Source organism: Hesperophylax consimilis, chromosome 11 (genome assembly GCF_061612785.1).
Source record: "Hesperophylax consimilis isolate HC1 chromosome 11, BYU_Hcon_1.0, whole genome shotgun sequence".
NCBI lineage: Eukaryota > Metazoa > Arthropoda > Insecta > Trichoptera > Limnephilidae > Hesperophylax > Hesperophylax consimilis.
Genome location: NC_142846.1, coordinates 21,573,712 through 21,591,676, shown reverse-complemented (window position 1 = coordinate 21,591,676; position 17,965 = coordinate 21,573,712). Strand labels below are relative to the sequence as shown.

The following is a 17,965-nucleotide window of genomic DNA, read 5'->3' as shown; positions in this document are numbered from 1 at the left end:
GATTTGGTTAAAACAGCGGATAAACTTGCGCGGAAAGAAAATTCATTTTTAACTAACCTCCAAGAGTCGAAAAACAATAATTGAAAGTATATAAAAGAAAAGTAAATTTAATGTTTACTAAAAAAATCAAGCTCTTCTACAGTAATAAAAAAAATTTGAATTAAAATTTATCTACGAGTAAATTGCAAATTGCTGAAATCGTTCATTGAAAACGTGCAGTAAAAATTTGAATGAAAAAAGCAACTACAGCACTTTGTTCATATCCTAAATCAGGGCATAGACCTCAAATTATGAACCACGTGTTTAACAGGGGCGTCTCGTAACGGTTTACAAAAAATGTATTTTGCTTTAAGAATATTTATAAAAAAGTTTTAAGAATGCAGTTTTCACGTTTTCTGAAATGTTACTAAAACAGTAATGCTGATTTATTGAAAATCTCTTCAAATTATTACTCATCCTGTAAGCCGCTTCCTCATAAAGTATTGGTAAATTCATAATATATTGGAACACGTATTCATTCACCGTGTTGGTCTTAATAATATATCAGGACAAGATGCAAACATGTAAGGACTTTATGAACACATGTTCAGACATCGTGACAAAACATTTTCTTGAACTTTTTTTATTATACCTATCAATTCATTTGTTAATGGCCCACAATCGCGTTTTTAACAGGAATACCAATAATTTGACGAGATTTTTAATAAATTGGCAATATTTTTTTAATCAGGATGTTTCCTCCGTGTACACACTTTGTGGCCTTCTAACACAAGATTCACTATGAACGATTTATCAAAAAATTTTATAAGGATACTTGGAATATGCATAAGGTTTCCAGAAAGTTCTGAAAGTAGACTGTAAGCTTTTAAGTTATGTATTATATATGACTCGCAAGTAAATGGAAAAAAGTCGGGCATGCACGAGGAAGACATGGCACTAACACGTGAATCTTATATAACTATGTTTAATGAACCTGTGTATAAGACGTTGAGTTGTATAAATGTGAATGAATAAAGAAGTGCGTGCCACGTCCTCGTTCCTCCTGGAAACAGCTCGGTAAATATAAAAACTAGTTTATTGAAGAAGATTAAGAAAGGGACTTTTAGACGATAGCGGCATGCAGAGCGGATAGACGGAGAATGGAGCGACAACAAAGACGTGAAAATCCAGCAATTTAAAAAGCAATTAAAACCGTAGATGGGTAAGTACATTTGAAAAATGGCAAGCCCCTGTAGTTCATTGTGCAGCTTAACTGAATTAAACCGATGACAAATTGACAACATTATTATAAGCTCTGTCGCAAGTTCCGTACAAAAACGGAACTACTTTGATAGTTTCAAAACACAACTTACGACGTTTTTGTTGTTCACTGCGCTCTGTTCTAAGCGATTTTTCAAGTAAAACATAGTCCCACAATTATCTCATTTACCCAGAAAAAATAAACACTGCGCTATGAGAGAATGAGAGACAATGAAAAAGGGTCATGTTTCAATTAATCTTTAGAGACAGAAATATATTTCGTATCACCGCAAAACTACGATTGTGTTTGTACAATAATAAATTGTCATTATAATTATTTTAATATAATTTACTTTGGTACATACTCGCAGTAATTCATAAAATAACTTCCCCTTAAACAAACTTCGTCTGAATTACAACGCAATTTTTTAAATTTTCTTTACATCTTTTAAAACAAACGAAAGTGCGTCTTATGCTATTTTTGTGAGTTTAGTTTAATCTAAATTTAGAAGTCGCACTGCTCATAGTAAAAATAACGTTTCGAGCGAAAAGATGGGTGCATAACCTAGAAATTCCAGGCAGAAAAACTCAAAACTCACCACTTGAGAGTTACAGCTGCTCCATATTTCTGTTTTGATAAAAAAAATTGCAACATAACATTGACACAAGTACTTTTTTTACGCATAATACCAATATGTATATTTTTCTATGCATATGAAGTAAGTTTGTCATAATACTTAATGAACAGAATACAACTCTTCTTGTTAGTAAATCACATTACAGTTACTGTTGATAATATAACAGTGCTTAAATTATGTCTTATGTCTTCACAAATTAACGAATCTACGTTGCACGTAAACCACTTATGTAGAAAATACATTCGTTTCCATAACAGAGAACAAAGAAATTAAGTTGACGTTTATTTGTACGTAATGACACTTTGATAAAGATGCTCCTAGAGCATTGTACTTAAATGGTTCGGTTAGATGTAAAGTAGGACATATTACGAGTAACTACGTACTAAAATAAGTTGTTTAATAGAATTAAGGAAGAGTTTAAGCAAATTTCACCTATAAAAGTAGCTTTCCATTAGTTAGGATATACCTATGCTCTATGATTGGATTCTAATTGCATTAACTAGAGTTTTGAGTTACACTTTGAAAATAATCACAGCATATTTTGATGAAAAAAATGCCTAATTCGTTTATGGACATTTCAAAGTTCATGATACAAAAAATAACACACAGGAGACGCTTGGATTCACAATTTGCGAGTTTTTTGCAGTTCCGGATTTCAGCTCAATGATATACCTATTATTTATAGTATATATGTATATAATTACATTGTGTTTTCAAAGCCCCTCAATTTACTACACAGCTTCCATCTTGACACAAAAACAATAAACCTACCTTGTGACACAATTTGAATGCGGAAAAAGTGTCTCGACTGCAATCAATGAGCCATCACATCCTATTTAATAGGAGACAAAGAATAATGCCTATTATCAAACTAGTGAGAAGAAAATACGTCGACAAAAGCCTGCAGATAAGTTCTTTTAAGATAATGTACGAGTATATGGATCAAAATAATGATGAAAATGTAAAATAACAATAGTTTTATTTAATATTAACACTTCATGTCTAACAATTTTAATTTTAAAATAGGCTTTCTTCCCAACTGATCTTACTAGTCAACATGTTTGAATTTTTACACAACTGATACAAACATGAATGTATCGCTAATTGTTGTTTATCAGTTTTGTAAAACTTGAACACGTTTGTTTATTTGTAAGATGGTTAGAACGGAACAGAAATACTTTACCCTATCTTTTTTTGCATAATACATAATTTTAACATATCTTTGTACATCATTAATCAACATCAAACAACCACAGAAAGCGTTAAGTGCGGAGATTCATGGAATTTGTCCCTAATTTGGCAACTAATAACACACATCCTCGAAAATTACTCGTAAAATTTTAAATAAACTCGGCACCATTGTAGGTTCAAAATCATTAGTCAATCTACGTTAAGACTTCCGATACAAAATTATTCACGTTTTTTTGGCTGACCTTGTTACGTTCAAGCCGAGGTGAAAGAATTCTGAACTAACATGCTTAGTCGAGTTGGTAGACTGGCAAGTGGAAATTTTGTATTAAATCATTTATTTTATTGGTAATACATGTACAAAGTGTTTTTCAAAATACTGATTTAAAACTCGAATTTTAGTTCTTATTTACACTTCACTGGTTTTTCACTAGTTTGGTAATAATTATTTTTTACCTTCAGTAAAAGCAGTAGGTTCTCTCAATTCCAAAAGGGTCTAAAGTATTTGTTGTAACTTCCATTATTTTTCTGTAACTCTGCGGAATGCTAGGTTGTGTAGGATAGTGTATAAATATAATATGTGGATTAGGGCGGAACGAAATTTTTTTTCTTCTAATTTTGATTTGGAATAGTTGTATTAAGTTGCCAATTGCCATCAATTACCTAATTAAAAATAAAAATAATATCAGACAACGGTAAAAGCCCCCGCCAAGACATCGAAAATTTACAAAAACGACAGTTTAGGGGCTATTTGCGCGGCCTATAAAATAGTACAGAATTTATTAAAATAGGTTTATTTTATTTAATAACATATTCAAATATAGTTAACTAGTTATTGCAATCAAATATTTCTTTATTTTAATATACTTTGGCGCTTTAGCAGAGGTGAAAAGTGCGGGACGAAGCGGGGAGCGGCACCTGACAATCTACGAAATGCAGTGTTTTGTTTAAACTACTGTCGATAATTGTCTCAAAGCGAAACGTCGTGCTTCAGTATATTCACGAGTACTTATTGATAAACGTTTTTTAAGTGAATTAACATGCCTTCTAGAAGGTAAAAATTTAAAATGTCTGATATTTGGTGTAAGTGCAGAGTTGAAAGAGAATATCCTACCTACGTATGAAAAAGTGATGAAATTCTACGAATGGGTTCGACAAGACTTAAGGAATAACACAACAAAAGAACCTACGTATTTGGAAATTGCCGAAGTAGTTTGAACGAAAATTGAAGAATTGTGGATAAAATCTTCTATTCCAATTGTCACACACAAAAGAATCTTACAGTTACTAAAAAGTTATCACTCGAAGTGTTACAATTTGAAAAAGTCTTTGAAAAAACTTAAGTAAGAAAAGTTCAGAGTACAGAGTAGAAAGATTTTTGACATAGCTGCAAGTAAATGTCAAGAATTGGTAAGCTGTACTTGTTTGAGAGAAAAAAAAGAGCCAAAAGAGGAACAAATATTTTTAGAAGACCAACGCACTAACTGGCTAATGGCTTTAGGAATAACGGATCTTATCCATAGTAAAAAATTGCCGAATAGAAGATTACGTACTCTCAAACAAAAAATGAGGCATAATAGATAGGATGAAACTAAGAACAATAAGACAGAATGAGACGCGAGCAAATTTTAACCGAAAAATGAGACACAGAAATTCTTTCATTATATTTCGATGGAAGGAAAGACAAGACGGCTAAAACAAGACTTAGAGTGATTTTAAAAGAGGAAAATATTTCGATTATAAAAGAACCAGGTACTGTTTATGTTGGGTATGGGGTTCCAACATCGGTCAGTGCAAGAAATATTGAAAGAGCTATCCACAGATTTTTAACGACTGAAAAGATATCACTAGATGGTTTAATGGCTGTTGGCTGTGATAGAACCAACACAAATAAAGGGAAAACAGACTATCTCGACCATTGCAATGGATAATTTGTCTCTTACACGCCAATGAGTTACAATTGAGGCATTTGTTTACCTATTTGGATGGCCCTACTACAGGACGTAAATCATTTGCAGGTCAAATTGGTAAAGCATTAGAGATATACGAGACGCTGCCGTTGGCCAACTTTGAGAAGATAGAAGGTGATGAACTACTTCCACAAATATCCACAGATCTCAGTACAGACCAGAAATATTTACAAGAAATTACTACTGCTGTCATAAATGGATCCTGGTCTCCTGGATTTATTAAACAGAAGCCCAGGTAAACTACTCCATGCCCGCTGGTTGACAAGAGCTAATCGCATACTGCATTTGTATATTTCTACAGAAAATCCACAAACAAAATCTTGTGACTTTAGCAACGTTTGTCGTATAATCATACGCTCCTGTCTGGTTTGTCTATCAAAACACATTCATCCTGCAAAGATGGTTCAAATCATTTATGGAAGCTCATTAACAGCACTAAATATTTGTCCAACGAGTTGTTAGCGGTAGTGGACCCTGTTATAATTCGAAACAGTTACTTTGCTCATCCAGAAAACTTGTTGTTGAGTATGATAACAGATTCACGTAAGCACATCAGAGAACTCGCTGCAAGACGCATTTTAAAGGCTCGTCAAGTTAATAAAAATTCTGTTTCGCGCATGTTTGAGGTGCCAAAAGTGGACTTAAATGCATGTTCTTACCTAGAAATGATTGACTGGCAACAAAATATATACAAACCCTCAATACTGATGAATATTTCCGATGATCAGTTACAAGATCTTATTGAAAATGGAGAAAATACAGTGTTGAAGTTTATGAGACTGCCTTGCCACACCAAGGCTGTGGAAAGATTTGTAAAAGTTGTGACAGAATCAATTCTAAGTGTATTCGATAAGACAAGACGAGAGGGATTCATAAAATCTAAATAAGCATCTCGAAAACTCATGCCAAAGTTTGAGCATGAAAAGGATTTTTGATATAAAAAATCATTTTATTCATACCAACATAACTTTCTGAATCTGTGTTTACTTTTGAAAAAAATGTTTTTATTAATTAAAATCTACTTTTATTTTATCATTACATGCATAACATATTGTATTTACTTATTATTTTGTTTAAAGCGTGTTTAATACAAAACGTCTATAAAACATTAAAAAATAAAATTTCAAGTCTATGGCGGGACCTCAAGATGTCGAACTAGAACTTCCAAATTGAGAAGTGTTATTTAGAATTACATAAAGCAACTTTTACTTGGTATTTCAATTGGAATTTCGAAAAAAAAAAATTCATATAAAAGTGTTCCACCCTAATGTTCGCAGAAACTGATAACTCCACAGTTTTGATTTAGGTACTCTTTTCATAGTGGAATTTATTATAAATAATTATCTGCCATCAAATAATAATGCGAACAATTTTATTTTATTTTGCTTGTATAATGCACTTGCATAATGTTGATTGACTAGATGATCATTTGTGGAAAAGTGTGTGGAAGGGTTTAGTTTTATATTTCCTATAGGGAAGATTTAACCCGGACATAAAGTCGGAAATATATTTTCAACGAATTTTATTCTAGGTAAAGTGGTGGTCTCTACCTTCCTTGCGTAGCCAATTTATTGCTTTTTAAATGACATACTCAAGACGCGGGAACAAAACTCTATTATATCTAATACGGGGACTCAATTTGCAAATAAAATAAATTTGAATTTTTATACTGATATGTTATAACGTAACAATCAACAATACAACTCAATGAATAGCAGTGCATGGACGCTATGTATGGAAAAGGAATAAATATTCATCTCATATGTGGTTTAAAATTCTCATTGCCAATACTATCATGTTGTTGACTTTCTGGTAAATGATCTTCTTCTTTCCTCGTCAGTTAACTTTTCATCATCAGTGACATCTGCCCTGGTGATGGATACTGCAAACATGATGTTTATTGTTCATAGCGATGCGAAGAAAATCAAGCTCATACCTCTTGACTCAATATCAGATTTTGCATGTTTTGTGAAGCGATTCCGGAAAGGTTGCCTGAATAGTTTATCTAATTCCCTTTAATGCCAACTAACTTTAATAAAACTATCCACCAACATTGTTATTGATTAATCTGTTATTATTACACAGGGATTTCCAGATTTCTTGGAAATATTAACCCTTTCGTACCGTGAGGAAATTTGAAATTCTTCAAAAAATTTTGACTTTTTACCTTTTTATCGAGGGTTTATAAAAATGTGCGGTTTTCGTTTTCCATTTGCTGGCTTTGCGATCTATTTCATCATATGTTATCTACTTGTTTAGGCGTTTATCATGTTTAAGTTTTAAAAACTAATTTTTATTTTTAATTTCGATTTCCGCAACATTTTTACACATGTTTGTATAAGTTTAAAAGCGATTCTAAATGTTATTTTTTTGTACAAGTGCATGATTCGTCATTTTAGGTAAAAACGGTCTTAAAGGCACAGTGTTCTTTTAAATGAAAATATCAATTACTTAACTAATGAAAAAAACTACATCGATTTTTTTTTCAAATAACCCAACAGATATTAGTATCTAGCTTTAAATACGTGTTATCACTGTCAGTGGTCTGAAAGGGTTAATAGACATCGATTATTATGATTATATAAGCCTGCATTGAAATACGTATTACGATTGAAAAAAAGGCATCATAAAAATTAAATAAATAAAATTAAAAAAATTAAATAAAATTATGTAATTATGTACATTTTAGTAATAATATGAACTAAACATGTCAATTTGTCTGTCCTAGAACGGGAAACTTTCCTAGTTGGACAGGCAAAGCATCCAATATGTAATATGTACTTTCTTTTGATAAATAAATAAATAAAAAAAGTACGATAAGTTAGTAAGATTAAGGTAACAAATATTGTAGAGAAAAAATGAAAACAATATAAAAACCATGTTTAAAATTGTAAAGAGATTTTTAATCAGAATTGTATAGAGTATAAAACGTTGCTTGAAATGGCATTAGACATGTTTGGTGACCAGATCCAAATATCCGGGAACTTCCCACTTTCCTCTTCTTCACCTCCTACCCCTCCCCGCTACATTCAGCCTCACAATGTACCCCATGTGGGGATGCCATAGCACTGGCTCCAAGCAGTGGGAACTCTTGTGTGTATTCACATAAAAATTGTATTCTCATTAAATCAAAATAAAATTAGAACATTTTGAAGCGATTAGATTCAACAATAGCATAGATTATTTCACTCTCAGACATAGGCATATGACCATTGGCAAGTAATAATGTTAGTTCTGCAGGTCTGGTGGTAAATCTGTTTAAAGATTATCGGGAACATGGGAATTCTTCGCAATATTTTGTTATCAAGTTTTTCATTTAAAATAGATACTATAATAATATTATAATTATAAATGTTCTATTATTATAATTTTACATGTTCTGTTATTATAATACAAATTTTATTATTATTATACATGTTCTGAGGATGACAAGAGGTAGGATTTAGTTAGGTAGGTTAGTATTTTGACGGCCTCCGTATTTGAGTGGTTATGATTCATAACTGTTAATCCAGAGAGCACGGGTTCGCTTCCAGACGGGTGAATACAAATTTTATTTGCTGAATTTGTGGTTTTTCACAATTTATTCATTTATAATAATATGGTACAAAATATTTGCGGCACTTTCCAGATAGGAAGATGTTTTTATTACCGCCCTAGTGAAAGGCCACTATTGAGAAATGGCTTTAAATCTGTTCGGTGTCCAGATTTGAATGGCTAGGTAGTTCTCAATCTTCCTCTTCCCCATCTTTCCCTCCATAATACCTTTAACCTCACAACACGCCCCAATTATTGGAGCATTGGTCTCACTGGCTCGTACTGCGGTTCTTACATTAAAAAAAAACGATGTTACAAAGTGATGGAAGGTCTGATTTAAAATATATTTTTAAATAATTAGGTACTAAATCTATTTGATAAAGATGTGATCGAGGTTCAGGTTAATGTTATAAAGTTGAACAATTAAAAATAACATCATCGAGTGAACAGATCAATTCATCAAGGTATTATTAATAGCTTTATCCGGATGCAGAAACAATAAAAAGCACGACTGTTCTGAAAAAAAATTATTGTTGCTGTGTTTTATACTCGCCTGAAGCAATCCTTCTGTAATTATAATGAAATCTGAAATACTAGGTTCTTAATTGGTTTTTTCAAATAATCTGCGAAATTCTCACAGAGTTTGTGTATATTTAGGCTCTATCTAAAATGAACCCCAAGGAGAGTTTTTTCCAAATTTCAGATATTCTGAATAATATTAGAAATCTATCCCATAGGACACTTAACCCATTCCGGTCACCATGGGCGTGTATTCCATATAGGCACACACGAACTGCCTACACTACCTTACTCGCTTAAAAATATAAATAATATTCAAACATAAACCGATTGCACGAAATTATTCTATACTTTCAAAAATATACTTCAAGCTCTAATTAAGACATTCAGCGCCGCGCCCATCATACCAACCGCACACATGTGTCAAAAGCAGAAAATAAGTATGCCAAATATCGTTCGTCTCAGAGTATTCAATGTTTACTTTAAATAACATAACATATGTAGATGTTTGCTGTGTGCAAATTCAAGATATTACTCGTTAGTGTTTCTAAACAGTTTTTCAGAACCAAATGCGTAATCAGAAAATATGACAATCAGTTCCATACGTCGGTACCTATAGTACAACTTTTCTAACGAAATAATGTTGTTTGTGTTTATTTCTTAGATTTTTTTTCCAGTGATAGGCTTGTAATACGCTTAGATGAATGATTTGGCTTATGAAATCCCAACCAAATCGGATGCATCCAACAGCTTGGCCAATCTTAGCAAAAACTTGCACGAAGGGAGTGGTCAGTTTTTTTGAATGAATTCGCAGTTTTCCCTTATTCCTAACCTGATCCAAAACTCTATGCACGCTACTGTCTAGACTAGATCGAGACTAACCCAAATCATTAGAACGGTTGCATGTCTCGCACTCCGCGACAAGTTGTTGATAACTTTTCTGAGAGGTTGGTGTACAATTTGTTCTCCACAATGATTAAATCGGGTGAGCTTCTAGGGAATTGAAATAATATAATACTAATGGCAATAATTTATTGTTCGAAAAGATCTTCAATTAAATTCTGCTTTCACATTTTGTATTATGATAAAGATATATTTCTACTTTATGTGTGGGTTGCTTGCAGAGAATTTATTGAACCCGTGACATCTAATCGTGAGCCCAGTCCTTTGAACCACTCAATTTCAAACCGGTCATATTGAATACAGTTCTTTTCATTATCTTATTTTTTGCAACGAACTATTCTTAACGAAATTTCAAAACAGTCTTCAATAGATATCTATTTACAATTAAATTTTCATAAAGAGTTTTTTTGTCAGAACATTGAAAAAATACTACTTCAGTGACTAAATATGCTTCAATGAAAGTTTTTAAAGAATATAATTTTAAACATAAAAAGTTTATTATCATTTGTAGTTAACTAAGCATGAACTAAAGTTATTGTCGGTACTTCACCAAATACAAATTTAAAAAAAAAACTTTATGGAAGGTACCTACTTAAACAGTAAAATTATTTCTGAGCATTACAATAACCTTTCGAAATTGGGGCATATAAAATACATCACGAAAATAACATTTGAAACAAGAAAAAATACCAACCCACGTTCTTACATTTTATGTAACTCAGGTACACATGTATTATTTTTTTACTTTATGTGATTTGGTGTACACTTTTCGAACATTAAAGCCCCTTTTACTATGAGGTAAATTGTTCGGCGACGAGTTTTTGTGCATGGGACTTAGCGTTCGGTATTCAAACCGAACACTTTTTGTAAACAGTTTATTTTTCAGTATATTGCTTACGCTTTGAGTAAACATGACAGTTTTTCAATGATTTTCGAGTAGGTAAACGAAAAGTTGAATTGCCAATATGATGTTATAATGTTTTTCCTTAAAGTTTTTTTTAAATAAAATCATTAACACACAATAATATTTATTTGATGATGTCAGTTTTGTCAAAGCTGAAATAAGCTTCATACATTTTGAAAACTAACATCGGCCTCTACAGTACTATAACTAGCATCAAATTCCATAAAAAAGTCACCTTTAGCTACTCATTTTGTGAATAATTCTTTGAAGGTCGATAAACCGAGCAACTCAATATTCAAACTCGCTTTTATAAACGCAGTGCATTATTTAAATGTTGATTTTATCATTTAAAACAAAGTAATTTTAATTTCCATCAACCCGACACCATAATTTACCTCATTTGTTGAATATAGCAAAACCATTATCAACGTTTCAATCCGTTTTATCGTACCTATCGCCAGTTCTATTTACATAACACTGGTCGATTGTAGGTATCTTTTTTGTATGAAATAATAGTGGCAAAGAAAAATCTAGATTCGTAATGTAAAGTACGTAAGCGTTTAACAGAGTGAGACGATCAATAAAATTGGTTAACATTTTACGGTCGTTAGCTGTGGCAGCATTTATTTGAATTCGACACGAGTTCTAACAGGGCTTCACGAATAATATTCATTATTAAAATTTTGATGATTTGTATAGCGCCATTTTATGCAAAATTACCTCAAGAGCGCTGAATATTTGAGTAATTTCTTTACCATTTGACTTTAGTTATTAAAGAAAAGACACAAATCTAAATAAAACACGAAACAGAACAAGACATAGAAAATAAAAAGATAACGATCTCAACTGAGAATCGAACTCAGGATCTCTGCCTTAGCGGGATAACGTCTTTATCTACTTGACCATTGGGACCTAAAAATTATGTGTGATATTTGTTGATTTCATAATTCAATTCAGTTCAATTATCCAGCAACAAATTTATATACATGGGATAGCTATTGACTTTAATTAATTAATTGCTTTTGAAAATGTGTTCGTGATTTTCATAATAACGAAAATATTGTGAAGAAGAGATCATTAAATTGTTTGTTCATGATTATTTTCTAATTATTAAATCTTTCACTATAGGTAAAATCAAGTTGCCCTCGATAAATATCGAAATTTTATTATTTGTAAATTTTTCAAACTGGTTATAAATTTTTAATTCAAAATACTTTTCACGTTGTTATTTTTAAGTCTTCCCCTAATAAAGAATAAATTTATCAGAGACTATTTTACTGTGTTGAAATCGCTTTTGTATTTACTAAATTGTTTTTGATGTGAAATGTCTTTTGGCGCGCCTAAGGATGGTAAAACCGACTCTTGCATAGCAAGCGTGGCAAAACGGGACGACGCTCTTGCAAGGAATAACGCTTCATTTGTCATGCCTCGTGACTCATCACAACAACAGTCAAAACTTCGTACAGAATATTTTCTTCTACCCCCACTAAAATTGGCAATGGATCTAATCCAAACGATGACTTTTTAGTTTTTTATACAGTTCTTTGTGTATATTTTAATAATTAAAAATTTAATTGTTTTACTATCAAAAATGTAGACTTGTTTACTTATTTCACTAAAATATATCTCGATGCTTTACATCTGCCAGGCTCCCGAGAAAACTATGTTTTCCGCAATGCTGAATCAATTATTTATCGGCGGTAAGAATTATAGAAATTTTATTTTGTGGTATTGTACTGCTGAATTGCAATGATTTATATTTTAAAATTGGAATTGAATATTTTATTGTTGTACTATTCTAAATCAATTTTATATTGAAAAATGTAATGCACAACTAATACCTAGCGTGGCGGATAATACGCAATTCTTTATAATTTTCTTTTTTTTAAATTCTTATATCCTCTTATAAAATGAAGGAGCCTATATTTCATTTTTATACATTATCATGCTTCACCATGTATCTTCGTTTGCAAGTTTGAAAGTATTTTTTTTTATAAAACTTCTTGAAATTTTTCTTATTTTTTAGTATTTAAAATCGATTATTCCTTGCTATCATTTTTGCTGATTGATACAATCGGATGTTCTCCTTTTTTGATAATAATTGACTTTAGACTAGGAGACAAGTCGAATCATTGAATAATTTTCCTATTTATTTACTTTAGTAGTTAATAATGTATTCTCTCTTAGTTTACCCCTTAAAAACACTGCATTTGCTTCACAAAGGGTTGTGGTTAATATTAACCTCTAGAAATGGAAACGGGTGCTGTAATAATTTACTTTTAAAGTGAGACATAACATGAGTACCTAACGTAAAGATAAACAATATTCTAATTTATAATAATACTTACAGCAAATAAGTGTTGCCACTTATGCTGGGTGAAAATCTTTATAAAATACAAAGTACACGAACCTGCATAAATAATATTATTTATCGCGCAATATAAAAACCAATTTAAATAACTATACAATAATCTTTTAAAAATTATGACTATACAAAGACTTGAATGACCATCATTTACAACACGTGCCAATTCTGTAACAAGCTTGTCGACAAATATTTGCATATCATTAGGATTCTACCATCTATGAACAGAGAAAATGTAGTAAATTATGGTTGGCTTGCCAACTTTAGAAACCGAAAGCGGTCTCGGCTACCTAACACTTTTAGAATCGTTGAACGGTCAGAACTAGCTTTAGGGCCGAGTAAACTGCACTAGTCTACTATGGACAGGCGGAAAAGTTGTTATCGCTTGCCAATGTTAAAAAAACTAATTTTTAATTTTTTTTTTGAAGTATAAATATGTCTGCTTTTTGTGTGTAAACTAAACATTATGTCAGAGTTAATTTAAACTTTTTATCATTTATAAATTAAAACTGTTTGTTTAATTTATTGATTAAGCACCGGCGTGAGTAGTAAAAACATTCCGAATATTATAGTTATACCCATACCTTCTTATAAATTATGTTATTCTAGGCAATACATCGTCTTACACATACACCTAAATTGTAAAACAGCTAACCTATAAAGTATTGATTTTGGGTCTAATTTTAATTTAGTAAATCGTCCGTATACTCTATCACCTTCAAAATGATTTAAATAGCTAATTAAAGTGTTTCGTTTCATTAATCCAAAGTCCGAGTTACGCACCCAAATCATTGAGGGCCAGCCAAACAGTCGTGATAGAACTAAAAAACAACATTTTTACGCACACCAGAAATTAATATAATAATTCTAAATGTGTGTGTATTTATAGTTGTTCGAATTCTTGGTACAATTTAAACGGACACCTGTAAGAAAAAAAAAGATATTTTAAAAGCTAGATATAAAGGGTTACTCTTCACTAACCTTTTGCATTATGAAGCCCTGCTTCCACATTTTCCTTTGACACTGGGGTGGACACCACAAACACAGAGCACCCCACCAACAAAAATGTCACGAAAAACTTCTTCGAGCAGTGCATTTTCACTCAAATCCAGCAATAAGCACTAAACTGACACAAACGAGTGCAATATTTAAAATAGAACCTAACCAAATTCACTTTCAAGCTATCATTACAATGACTGAATAAAAATGTCAAAATACTTAATTTTGATTTTGAAATCGCTTGGATTGGATTTGCCGGAGTTTTGTTTGCAACAATTTGTCTAGCAGTTAGTTCGTTTCTTTATCGAGTAATTGTAGATTTAGTACGGTTTCGTGTGCGGGCACGATAGTGTTGTTAGCCTTTCGCGTTCAGGCTTCTACTGATCGCGCGAGGCTACTTTCTACATGTTTTATGTTATATTCTCGGATGGATAGCAGCAAACAGCGGGTATTGTGGCTGCTGGACTGCTGCACTTCGACACAGCTGTTATTGTCCCAATAGACGTGGATTATCAATGCTCGAGACAGTCGATTATGATAAATGCAACGCGATGCAATTTTGACACTTTTCTACGCGAATGAGTTTTCGCGCCGCCCAATCAATTAGTATTAGGTACACAAAATAATGTTAGTTAATTAATCGTTGTTATCACTAGAGACGCTTTGAATCAAAACTTTATGATAAAGCACGTGTTTGTGAAATTAGTCTTTTGCAGTTATATGCATGCTAATATTTAAGTTTTAGTAAAATATATTCGGGTGATAGTTTCGTTGTGATTTCTCACATTTCATCATGTATTAAAAGAGAGATTACAACTCAGTGACCCGATTTTATAATTTGTTTCAAGAAGAATATTTAAAATTTGTAGCTAAAACGTAACATATTGTAAATCACGAAATGCGATAGAACAATGTTTTAAAAAACAAGTGCTTAGTATTAAAGAAATCATGAAATGCAAAAGAACGATGTTTTAAAAAACAAGTGCTTAGTATTAAAGAAATTATGAAATGAAAAATAACAATGTTTTAAAAAACAAGTGCTTAGTATTACAGAAATCATGAAATGCAAAAAATACAATGTTTTAAAAAAAGCGCTAAGTATTACAGAAATCATGAAATGCAAAAATACAATGTTTTAAAAAAAGCGCTTACTATTAAAATTTTCAAAATGTTCTCCTATTTGGGATTGAAAAGGATATTTAAAAAAAGATATATATATATATTTATAAATATATATACTTGTAAAATTGATGGATAATTCTAAAGAAATATAAACAGAAAAAATCATCGTTGCTATTTTTTTAAGATTCTATTCAAATCATCGGTAATCCGGTTAAAAACGAGATTGCAGGGCTTAGCTAATTCCCTGGTGGAAATCCGAATATTTTCGCATTTCGGCAAGTGTTGTTTTACACAGTAATTAATATCGTGAAACTGTGAAAAATACATATTTCCGAAGGTAAATAAGAAAGATTTTTTTTTTTGCACTTGTGGCTCTATTGCACCACATGATCGATGTGTGTAAGACACTGTTTATTTGTAAGTGAACGTGCTCGCACTTTTGTTTACGATCGTAGATGCGGTTTTTACACGCAATGCTTTTTACACAATGTTCGTAAACAAATTAAATTAAGGTTAATGTTTTCTCTTCGTGTTTTAGCTAATTCATAATATTTTCATTAACAAGAGCAATGAACGTAGTAAAGTTATATGTAATGATTCTTTTTGTGTAGTACATCGCAAAAGTGGTGTAGGTATACAAACTAAATGAGGTTCGATATTTAAGTCTTTCATTATAAAGTCATTATTCCCAAAAAATACGACAAAATACCCTAAAAATAGTCGGAATCTTAACAACGTAAGTAGTAAAGGTGTCTACGTGTTGGGCGGACCTCCGGTTGAATTTGCCCTTGCACACCTAGAAAATTGATATTTTTTAATTTTTTTTTATTTTATTTATTTCTATACATACATTACAGTGTCTACCAAATATTTACATTTGTATATAATACATACATTTAGAACTGTTGTTAATATGGTGTTTTATGCTTGGTGTAAGGAAGGTTTGAGTAGGTGACACTGTGGTGGGTAATGTTATATGTTTCGTGAACACCTCACTGGGAGAACCTGTGCTGAGGTGTTTACGTGGTTATGATTAAATGGTACATGTATTTATGTGTATTGGTTAAATTTTCTTATATAAGTGTAAGTTGGGATTTTAAATTATTATTTTATTTTATAAATGGTTATTGTACATTGTTATTAAAAGAAAAGGAAAAAAAATATTTATTTATATGCACATATATACATACACCCATGTATACATACCCGTAATGAGTTTTATCTCAACTCATTGGGAATAATGTGTTACTTACCATGTTTTTTGTAATACATTATAAATAAATAAATAAATATATATTTTTTGTGGGGTTTATTTTAATTAATTCTGATAAACGCTTTTTCTAAAATGTCTTGTTAAAATGAATTGTGATTAACTCGGGAGTTATTAATTCTCCGTCTATGAAAATAAAATCTGGTGTTTAACGCTTATTTGAAATTTGAAAATTGTTTTTGAAATTTATAAAACTGCCGTTATCTAAATATAAATATCTTACATCCGTGGGAATCTGTTTGAAAAATATGGTGTTAACTAACTAACTAGCTAACTAACCATCAAGCCGTTTCCCCGCAGGGGTAGGTAGAGAGGACGGACCGCCAAACAACTCGGTCTTGGCACACACTCCTTGCCTCATTCACATTCATACATCGTCTCATACATACTCTTCTATTGTTCTGACTCTTGACATGGCCCGACTCAAGTATCTGATTCACTTGGTCATGCCATGTCTTCCTCGGGCGTCCCCGACTTCTGCTACCATTCACATTTGCATCGTATATTCTCCTTACACTCCTTTCTTCGCTCATTCGCTCTACATGCCCAAACCATCTGAGCGTCCCTTTCTTGATCTTACTCATTACGCTTACATCAGCCTTGCACTCTTTGCGGATATCCACATTCCTCACACGATCATACATGGTTTTACCACACATACGCCTCAGGGATCTCATTTCAACAGCATTCAATCTACTTTCATCTTTTCTTTGCCAGTTCCATGCCTCACTTCCATACATCAGGGTAGGTACCAGTACTCCATTGTGGACTGCTAACTTCGCTTCTTTGGACAATTTTTTGTTAGCGCCAACTGCGTTCAGTCCTCCATTAATGGAGTTACCTGCATTTACTCTTCTTTCAATATCTCTGTCAGCCTTCCCATCTCTCGTAAACATGCTTCCTAAATACACAAATTCATCCACCTGCTCCAAGTATTCCTCATTCACAGCTATATTGCACACTGTTTTCGTACTTTCTCTTTCAAACACCATTACTTTAGACTTACTTACATTCATCATTAACTCATTCTTCACGCATACTTCGTTCATCCTAGACACGAGAGACTGCAGATCATCCATACTATTAGCAATCAGCACCGCATCATCAGCATACAACAGGCAACATACTTTCAGATTACTCAAATTCGCGCCCAATCCCATCTCTTTCAATTCTTGCATACAATTATCCATGTATAGATTGAATAACCACGGTGACATTACGCAGCCTTGTTTAACACCTTTTGTGATATCAAACCACCCCGTAAAACCACCGTTCACCCTAACACATGCAACGCTTCCCTCAAATAGAGACGCA

The 17,965-nt window shown here is 32.1% G+C and overlaps 1 protein-coding gene across 1 annotated transcript in view; it reads right to left on the bottom strand.

Annotated features, from left to right (window-relative positions):
• The window catches only part of LOC149419911 (uncharacterized), a 97,152-nt gene extending 82,524 nt beyond the window's left edge, over positions 1–14,628 (bottom strand). Inside the window, exon 1 of the mRNA XM_089637081.1 lies at positions 14,242–14,628. Within this exon, the coding sequence (XP_089493207.1) occupies positions 14,242–14,356 (115 nt within the window). The 5' untranslated portion in view covers positions 14,357–14,628. The remainder of the gene's footprint in view (positions 1–14,241) is intronic.
• Positions 14,629–17,965: the final 3,337 nt, after the last annotated feature.